General features: G+C 36.6%; 1 protein-coding gene across 1 annotated transcript; it reads right to left on the bottom strand.

Moving 5' to 3' along the window:
• Positions 1 to 5,114: 5,114 nt before the first annotated feature.
• On the bottom strand, positions 5,115 to 8,541 carry LOC107565472 (neuromedin-U receptor 1-like). Its single transcript, XM_016250713.1, has 2 exons — positions 7,644 to 8,541; positions 5,115 to 5,488 (listed from the first exon to the last, which is right to left on the bottom strand). The coding sequence occupies exons 1-2, from the start codon at positions 8,539 to 8,541 to the stop codon at positions 5,127 to 5,129; spliced, it is 1,260 nt and encodes a 419-aa protein (XP_016106199.1). The 3' UTR covers positions 5,115 to 5,126.
• Positions 8,542 to 10,337: the final 1,796 nt, after the last annotated feature.

The following is a 10,337-nucleotide window of genomic DNA, read 5'->3' as shown; positions in this document are numbered from 1 at the left end:
TTTCGATCATAAGCCTGCATAAAACAGTATACACTCTCAAAGACCAAATTCACGATGACAATAATATACACAATGACCTGAAGGATACACTGTTCATTCAAAGAAAGGTTTTCCTATGAATTACTTAGTAGAAAAGTCAATTTCTACGGTGCATTGTGCCTGTTTCTCTGGAAAATGCAGTGAGAGTCTCTGCTCACATTCCTTTAGATCGTAAATGTATCTGGTGTCAGTGTTACTATGGAACCAGGGGCCTGTTCGGCTTCCTGGGGTGTTACAGAGTATTTGTTAAATCTAGCTAACAAAATATATATTGTGTGTTTGAGTGGTCTAGACGCTACACAACGCAAACCGTCAGCAAAATAGTCTCAATCGTTTGTGCTGTAAAATTTTTTGTTTTTGCTGCTTTGGTTTTTTTACATATTAAAATAATATTTATAGGTCATTCTGAGGTCACTCAGCCCCCCAACATACTCCAAATTCACCCAAAATAGTCTCGTTTGTTTGTGCTTCGTTTGTGCTGGTTTGAGCAGGTAAAAGTTTCGTTTGTGCTGCTTCGGTTTTTAAAATATTAGACATTGCATTATATGCGATGACGTCACCAGCCCCCCCACATGCTCCAAATTCACCCAAAACAGGCTCAATCGTTTGTGCTTTGTTTGTGCTGGTTTGTGCCGGTTTGTGCCGTAAAAAATATAGTTTGTACTGCTTCGGTTTTTAAGATATTAAAATAATATTTATTGTTCATTTTCTGAGGTCACTCAGCCCCCCACTGCTCCAAAATTGACCCCAAATAGGTTTGTTTGTTTGTGCTTAGTTTGTGCTGGTAATATTTTCGTTTTCGCTACTCGTTTTTAAAGATTTTTTCCAAGTCAGCAGATTAGTCAACGCTGATGGCCATCTCCACAGTATAAAGCAAATCCAAAAATGACGGAGTAGCCTATTCTAAGTTCTTTCTGCAGGAAAAAAAATGGAGAGATTGCGCGGGCGCCTCCATATCATGTAGTAATACTATAATACTCCCACAAATACTTGTCATGCGCATATATAGCGATTTTATTATTCATATACAAATAATTAATAATTAATTGCCCAGCTCCCCATCAATGATCTAGCGCAGAGACATATAGTTCTAAACTGAATGTTCAAGAGAAGCATTAGCCTACTTCTAATTTGGCCAAAGAAAACCTGTTAAAATCTAAATGTTTCTATATTCATTTGTGCATTTTTCAATTGTTTATTAAAGGTGTAAAAAGTCATTAAAAAAATCTATATTTTACTTTTTCGGGCAGCATTTTGTGTACAGTTCTAATTTCAAATTTGGTTTTCAGGATGGCATTTAAAAACACAACAATCCTTCTTTTTTAAATTTTTTTTCATCATGGTTAAAAAAGGAAAAACTAATAGATGCAAAAGTATAGGCTACACGGACCTGGAAACAGTAGGCTATTGCATGTTTTATTTGTGCGCAGAAACGAAAATAGGCCTATGTATATCAAGTCTTTATTTTTTTATGTAAAGACATAATGAAATAGGCCAGGTTTTTTTTTTTTTTTCGTTTAATTGGTCTAATTGAACGAATATGGCTACTAACAATTAAGTGACTGTGACTATTTCATGTGATTTGGTTTGCCGTTTGAATTTATTACTTATTACTTCAACTGTATTTTTAAAAAAGACAGTAAAAACAAAAATACCGGTACAAACCAGCACAAACAAACAAGACTATTGGGGTAAATTTAGAGCATGTCGGGGGCCGAGTGACCTCAAAATGATCATTAAATATTATTTTAATATCTTAAAAACCGAAGCAGCACAAACTAATTTTTTTACGGCACAAACCAGCACAAATGAAGCACAAACAAACAAGACTATTGGGGTAAATTTAGAGCATGTCGGGGGCCGAGTGACCTCAAAATGATCATTAAATATTATTTTAATATCTTAAAAACCGAAGCAGCACAAACAAAACTTTTACCTGCACAAACCAGCACAAATGAAGCACAAACAAACAAGACTATTTTGGGTGAATTTGGAATATGTTGGGGGGCTGAGTGACCTCAGAATGACCTATAAATATTATTTTAATATCTAAAAAACCAAAGCAGCACAAACAAAAAATGTTTACAGCACAAACCAGCACAAACGTTTGAGACTATTTTGCCGACGTTTTGTGTTGGGTGGGGGGCCAACTTCACGGAGGTAATGCTGCTCCATGTGAAAGCCCGCACGTGATTGAGATTTACCGCTGATTACAGAACCGGCTTTACTGACAAGATGCACGTTAAATATCGCATACGATTTATCGTGCAGCCCTACTAATGATGCGAAAGAAACCAATTAGCTGCTCCGTGTGAATCATGATATGATTATTTCAGATTGAGTTAGAACCTATCGGCCTGCGCCATCTAGAGTTTCATGACAGAACTTTGTATTTATGAATGATTCATTTAATTATACACTCATCACTTTGTGCAAAAACACATATTCTTTCAGTAACGGCACAGCAGTTCTAGTGCTGCATTGTTTGGAAAAGATAAGGCTACTGTCGTAGAAGATAAGGTAGCTGTCAATACAAAAAGGCTTAATATTAACTTTTTGCTTATTAAACCATTTTATAAAAGCAATATCACACTTACAATAGTGCTTTTTCTTGAAATTCCACAAAATTTTGTTGCTGTATATGCAATCACTGCCATTATTCCGGAATAGGCTACAACACTGGAGCTCATATAATAACATATTGCTTAAAATTAGGCTATATTCCTAATTAATTTGTTAACAATATTTCTAAACATTATTTGGTAATGCAGGATTGAATGTAAACGGTTGTAGTGTCATGGCACTAATTTGAGAATTACAGATTTTTTAATCTATTTTTTTAATGTAATAATTAATTGCCCAGCTCCCCATCAATGATCTAGCGCAGAGACATATAGTTCTAAACTGAATGTTCAAGAGAAGCATTAGCCTACTTCTAATTTGGCCAAAGAAAACCTGTTAAAATCTAAATGTTTCTATATTCATTTGTGCATTTTTCAATTGTTTATTAAAGGTGTAAAAAGTCATTAAAAAAATCTATATTTTACTTTTTCGGGCAGCATTTTGTGTACAGTTCTAATTTCAAATTTGGTTTTCAGGATGGCATTTAAAAACACAACAATCCTTCTTTTTTAAATTTTTTTTCATCATGGTTAAAAAAGGAAAAACTAATAGATGCAAAAGTATAGGCTACACGGACCTGGAAACAGTAGGCTATTGCATGTTTTATTTGTGCGCAGAAACGAAAATAGGCCTATGTATATCAAGTCTTTATTTTTTTATGTAAAGACATAATGAAATAGGCCAGGTTTTTTTTTTTTTTTCGTTTAATTGGTCTAATTGAACGAATATGGCTACTAACAATTAAGTGACTGTGACTATTTCATGTGATTTGGTTTGCCGTTTGAATTTATTACTTATTACTTCAACTGTATTTTTAAAAAAGACAGTAAAAACAAAAATACCGGTACAAACCAGCACAAACAAACAAGACTATTGGGGTAAATTTAGAGCATGTCGGGGGCCGAGTGACCTCAAAATGATCATTAAATATTATTTTAATATCTTAAAAACCGAAGCAGCACAAACTAATTTTTTTACGGCACAAACCAGCACAAACGAAGCACAAACGATTGAGCCTGTTTTGGGTGAATTTGGAGCATGTGGGGGGGCTGGTGACGTCATCGCATATGATTCAATGTCTAATATTTAAAAAACCGAAGCAGCACAAACAAAACTTTTACCTGCACAAACCAGCACAAATGAAGCACAAACAAACAAGACTATTTTGGGGGAATTTGGAATATGTTGGGGGGCTGAGTGACATCAGAATGAACTATAAATATTATTTTAATATCTAAAAAACCAAAGCAGCACAAACAAAAAATGTTTACAGCACAAACCAGCACAAACGTTTGAGACTATTTTGCCGACGTTTTGTGTTGGGTGGGGGGCCAACTTCACGGAGGTAATGCTGCTCCATGTGAAAGCCCGCACGTGATTGAGATTTACCGCTGATTACAGAACCGGCTTTACTGACAAGATGCACGTTAAATATCGCATACGATTTATCGTGCAGCCCTACTAATGATGCGAAAGAAACCAATTAGCTGCTCCGTGTGAATCATGATATGATTATTTCAGATTGAGTTAGAACCTATCGGCCTGCGCCATCTAGAGTTTCATGACAGAACTTTGTATTTATGAATGATTCATTTAATTATACACTCATCACTTTGTGCAAAAACACATATTCTTTCAGTAACGGCACAGCAGTTCTAGTGCTGCATTGTTTGGAAAAGATAAGGCTACTGTCGTAGAAGATAAGGTAGCTGTCAATACAAAAAGGCTTAATATTAACTTTTTGCTTATTAAACCATTTTATAAAAGCAATATCACACTTACAATAGTGCTTTTTCTTGAAATTCCACAAAATTTTGTTGCTGTATATGCAATCACTGCCATTATTCCGGAATAGGCTACAACACTGGAGCTCATATAATAACATATTGCTTAAAATTAGGCTATATTCCTAATTAATTTGTTAACAATATTTCTAAACATTATTTGGTAATGCAGGATTGAATGTAAACGGTTGTAGTGTCATGGCACTAATTTGAGAATTACAGATTTTTTAATCTATTTTTTTAATGTAATACAAGATTGAATATAATTTGAGACTTGGCCTTTGACAGCTGTAAGCAAAGAACGATGTCTTGAAATTAATTTTAGTAGATACTGGCAGTCAGTGCAAGAACCTGAATGGTTTTATAATGAGACAATTTCCACAATTTCCATCACTTGTTATGCACTCATTGGAAAATATGCTGATAAACCAACAAAGAAAGAGTTATCGTTGGGAATAAATGGGAGCGTCACAGATTCTTGATGCTTGATTAATCTCAGAAAATCACCAAACCATGTATTTTAACCAAGTGTTTGTATACAATTATCATGTAAGTTTAAATGTATGGTTTTGGATTTATGGATCTTTTCTAAAGCTGCATAGTTAATTTCAAGCACTGACAATACAATACAATGAATGACAAGTTAATTTCTTAGGAGAAGCTGGTCTTATTTTCCTGGCATTAATCCATATCATAATCTTCTCCTTCCATAGTTACAGTGCCGTTGCAGGGTGGGACATCACTCAGGGTGCTGCGCACAGTAACCCTCGTCATGCTCAGAGAGCGTTTCCTTGGGATAGGATGCCATTTGTGGTGACACATCACCTCTTTAAACATCTCCCTGAAGCGGGTGGACATGAGATTGTAGAGAATCGGATTAATGGCTGAGCTTAAATAGAAGAAGACCCCAGAGATGACATGGACGTATTCATAGACCTGGAAAATCTTCATGTGTTCACTGCTCTTCTGGTCCATGAAACTCCACATGAGTCGATCGGTGTGGAATGGAGCCCAACAGATGCCAAACATGACCACTAGTACAACTGAAGAGAAAATACTGTGTTACATATAAAATTTGGTCTTAAATTATGTTTAACCCAAAATATTAAGTCAAACTTCCTGTTATTTCATTTTTTTCTAGCATATAATGCTGGCCTATGTTTTATGTATACTTTGAGTTTGTCAGCCCCTATATACTTCGATTGTATTGAAAACAGCAGCAAAGAGAGTTTTTAAAATCTTTTTATGTATATTTACAACGTTCAAAACAAAGACGGTAGAGAGAATGATGACGATTCTTATTTTTGAATGAACTGTTCCTTTAAGAATTTTTTTAAGACCTGCTCTATCACTTAAGTCCAGCCGCTTGTGGAGAAACTCAATTGTAAGTAAAACTAAATAAATCGAATTATACCAATTGTATTACATAATTCAAACAGTAAATGTTTTTTGATGCTCTTTAATGTGACAGAGTTGCCTGCGTTCGGCTGATAATCTTCCTCTTTACTAGTTTTCAAAAACACGTCACAAAAATTTGTGACTATTTTACGTTTTAGGCAATTAATAGCGCAAATTCTACGGATCCTCTAAAGGGACATGGTGGTGGAAAAAATTTGGGGTGGGAGGAAAAAATATTTTTACTTAATTTTTTTGCGTTCGCTCGCAAAACTATTCTCTCGCAAAGATATTTGCATTCTTTCGCAAAACCAGTTGAGTTCGGACAAACACTTCCTGTTACTTTACAGCTAGCGGTGGTTCATAGCTCCGTATGTTCACAATTACGGAAAAGGGACAGGGTGGTGAGAAAAAATATTTTTCAAATGTTATGCAATTCTTTCGCAAATGTTTTGTATTCACTCGTGAAACTTTGCGTTCCCTCGCAAAAATTTTGCGTTCTCTCTCAAAGATATTTGTATTCTCTCGCAAAACCAGTTGAGTTCGGACAAACACTTCCTGTTTATTATACAGCTTGCAGTTGTTCGTAAAACGCTTAACATGGCTTAAAGAAGATGATAAAAAAAGACCAAATATACTATATTATATATGTATTAAAAACATGTACTGTGCACATGCAAGCCCATAATATGAGCTGAATTGCACGATTCAGCTCATATCATTTTCTCCCCTATAGAAAAGAGCGCTTAACATGGCTCAATATAAAAAATTATAAAAAGCCCAAATTTTATATTTTATTAAAAATATACACTATGTACAGAAAAGCTAAGAGTTTTTTAATAATGTTTTGTCTACAGGGTAGAAAACACCTGAACTTGCGCATTCCGTTCTGGGCTCATCTGCTTTTCTGTGCCACATTAAGCATTTTAGAATGTCCCAAAACCATGCCTTGAACTAAGCACTGATTCCTTTATACTTGAGTCCAAGTTCAAAATAAAACTCTATGAACTGCTCCATTGTGAGCATACGGAGCTGTATGAACCACTGCAAGCTGTAAAGTGAACAGGAAGTGTTTGTCCGATCTCAACTGGTTTTGCGAGAGAACGCAAACATCTTTGCAAAAGAACGCAAAAGTTTTGCGAGAGAATGCAAAACATTTCGAAAATATTTTCCTCCCACCCCACATTTTTTCCACCACCATGTCCCTTTAGGGGCTCCGTAGAATTCAAACCATCTCATACACATGTTTTTGAACTAATTCATTTTGAAAATGTGTAAAATACTTGCATATACAGTGCAAGTTACTGAAATGTATGATCTCTCGTGTAATCGCCCAGTGAGTGTTTCAGCCTTTATTAAAACTTACACAAAGCTTGTGACAAACCTTACATTACATTACCTCAGAAAATTAATTCAATGCCTATTGCTCTTTAGATAGCTAGAAAAAAAGTCTTCACACAGTGAGAATCATACATTGTAAATATGCACTATATTAAAAAATGAATTATATTTTACATAGTTAATTAATGTGTTAGAATAAATCGTTAAAATCAGTTTTTTTATGACAACCTTCCTATATATTTCAACAATGGTTTGGAGTATAAACCTAATAATTATATCATTAGAAAGCAGAGATTGCAGTCTATTCAGTGCATAAAACTCAAGATGTGTTTCAAAACGACTCAAAGGGTCACATAAGTTAAGAATACGCTTAATGTGTATATGATGTGTGTAATATGATCTAAAACAGCCAAGGCACTGTTATACATGAGAATTCAGTTATTGGCCAGCTGGCCTACTTACACAACATTTTAGTGACCTGTTGGCGACGGGTTTTCTGCTGCTGACTGCGCACATTAGAGGAGCTGTCTTGTCCCAGACTGGCTTTTGCCTCCAGGACCTGCAACATCTTTTCGTGTTTTAGCTGCATGCCGATGAGCAAATACAACACGCTGATGGTCAACATGGGCAGGAGGAAAAACAGCAGAGTGGTGATTTGGATGATCAGGTTGTACATCCAACGTGGCTTGACCAGCATGCAGGTGGCAGAGGTGGACATGGCACCTACTCCTTTCCCTTTGGGAAGAGGGAGGGTGAAGATACCATGGAGGCTGGTGTTGGGAATGGCGCACAAAACAGACACACTCCACACGCTCAAGATCACCCGCTTGGCATGGGTGCGCGTCACTACGTATTTGGCCCTGAGTGGATGGACCACAGCTATGTAGCGCTCCACGCTCAGTGCTGTTACATTCAGGATAGAGGCAAAGCAAACCGTCTCAAAGAGGAAGGTCTTAAAGTAGCAGCCACCTTTGCCGAAAAGGAACGGATAGTTACTCCACATTTCGTAGAGCTCCAAAGGCATTCCCAGAAGAAGCACCAGCAGGTCTGACACCGCCAAACTGAACAGGTAGAAGTTGGTGGGCGTCCTCATGACCTTGTTATGAGCAATAACGATGCACGTAAGAATGTTTCCAACCGCTCCCACCAAGAAGATGAGCAGGTAGGTGATGCACACAGGCAGAAACACTGGGGAACGTCTAGGCCCCAGATATTTCTCCAGATACTCGTCTTGGTTGAGGCAAAACTCTTCCATTTCCACCTCACTGAGGTTCAACACGACACTGCTGTTGCACAGCAGATCTTGGATGCATCTTGATGCTGAGGAATCCGTGGAAGAACAGTTGGGTTTGGCAATCATTCTGGACCTAGTGAGGGAACATGAAAGGGTTGGAGACATCAGATAAGGAATATATTTGCTTGATGATGTTGACAAATGGGAAAATGAGAACCTGGATGTTTTAAAAAGCTGAAGGTCAGGCAGAAGGAACTTTGAAGAAATAATAAGGGACTGTGTGAATTTTTTTTATTTACATTAAAATATTATTCATTTTCATTGAAATATTGGTTGATTTATACACAAAGCACACCAGTTGGTCACTGTTATTATTGCACAATTCATTCCCTGAGGTGAATCTGATGAGGTTCATCTTCCATTGGCAACTCATGCAAGCAAGCAAATGAGACTATTTCGTCTGTAATAATAATCTAATATAAGACTGTAATTTGCCCTAAAAAATTAAACATACTTTTATAAAGAAAAGAGGAGGACAGATTAAATATCCTTAACAGAATATGGTATGATATATGGTCTAGTAGAGCATAAGCTGAGGTAGATTTTTATAGAATTTATTTAAAGAAAGAGCAATTTGTTCAGTAAACCACTGTTTAAAGGGGTCATATGATGCTGCTAAAAAGAACATTATTTTGTGTATTTGGTGTAATGAAATGTGTTTATGCGGTTTAAAGTAAAAAAAACACATTATTTTCCACATAATGTACATTATTGTTTCTCCTCGATGCTGTTGAAACGCGTCGATTTTTACAAAGCTCATCGGTCTGAAAAAGCGAGGTGTGCTCTGATTGGCCAGCTATCCAATGCGTTGTGATTGGCCGAATACCTCAAGCGTGAGACGGAAATGTTACGCCCCTCCCCATACTGTGATGCCGTGTCCGGCCGGAGCGACGAGACAAAAACATTAAAACCCATTACAAGCGAGGCATTTGTTGCATCCAGTGGGGACATAATTACTGATTATAATGACTTATACTGTCTTTTTACGCGTTACGTTGCATTGCATCGCGCCGCGTATACATAAAACTCTGTCTGCATTTGTCTGCCCAGCCGATGCGACGAATGAGCGGCAACCACATGTGACGACCCCGGGCTGGACTCCGCTTTGTCCACGGTGAAAGTTGATGTATTCCCTCAGCGACCAGCACAGATCAGCTCTAGGTATGACGAAGCGGATATCGTCCTCTTTTGCAAATCTTCCCACATAGTGAGGCAGATTTGTGGGGGCGTGTTAGAACGAGCCATTTTAGGTAGGTGTGGCTGACTCTGAAAGAATTTATAAAGAATATCTCTTTGGATTTGAGACTTTAGTCTTTGCAACTTTACAGATCTTCTTTATGCACCAAGAGCTTGTAACACTCCAAAGAGAAAGGAAAAATTTAAATCGCATCATATGACCCCTTTAATAAAAATGCTGTGCTATTAGTGGAAGTAGTAGAGGTGGTTACTGTCTTTGGCGAGGTGGAGGAATTAAATACATTTTGTTTCAGCTTGCATGATTATATTAGCATGCTCATTTCCAAGTCAGAGCAGCTGGTATACAGCCACTTTAATACATAATTTTTTCAAGAAAGAAGATGTTAGGATCAGCACATACAGTATAAACTCTTGTGATTGATTATTATACTTGTGAAAATGAAGTACACTATAGAATACCTTTAAATGTAATATCAAATAACACCGAACAGTTAAAACTATAATTTACTTTAATCATTTACTTGTGCTTTACTTGTGTAGTCAGCATACAGTAAAACAGTCAAAATAAGTGTACTTCTTTAAAGCACAATTATTTGCAAGTACAAAATTTGAAGTACACTGCAAGTGCACATTCAATACAATTAAGCACACAAGGATATATATAT

The sequence above is a fragment of the Sinocyclocheilus grahami genome, unplaced genomic scaffold (genome assembly GCF_001515645.1).
Source record: "Sinocyclocheilus grahami isolate Dianchi unplaced genomic scaffold, SAMN03320097.WGS_v1.1 scaffold1003.1, whole genome shotgun sequence".
Classification (NCBI taxonomy): Eukaryota; Metazoa; Chordata; class Actinopteri; order Cypriniformes; family Cyprinidae; genus Sinocyclocheilus; species Sinocyclocheilus grahami.
Note: the sequence above shows the minus strand (reverse complement) of the source record. Positions and strands in the feature narration are given on the sequence as shown.

Coding starts and splice junctions, on each gene's coding strand:
- LOC107565472 (XM_016250713.1), bottom strand. CDS start 8,541: ATGATTGCCAAACCCAACTGTTCTTCCACGGATTCCTCAGCATCAAGA. Junction 5,489..7,643: donor ACAGGTCACTAAAATGTTGT/GTAAGTAGGCCA, acceptor TTTTCTCTTCAG/TTGTACTAGTGGTCATGTTT.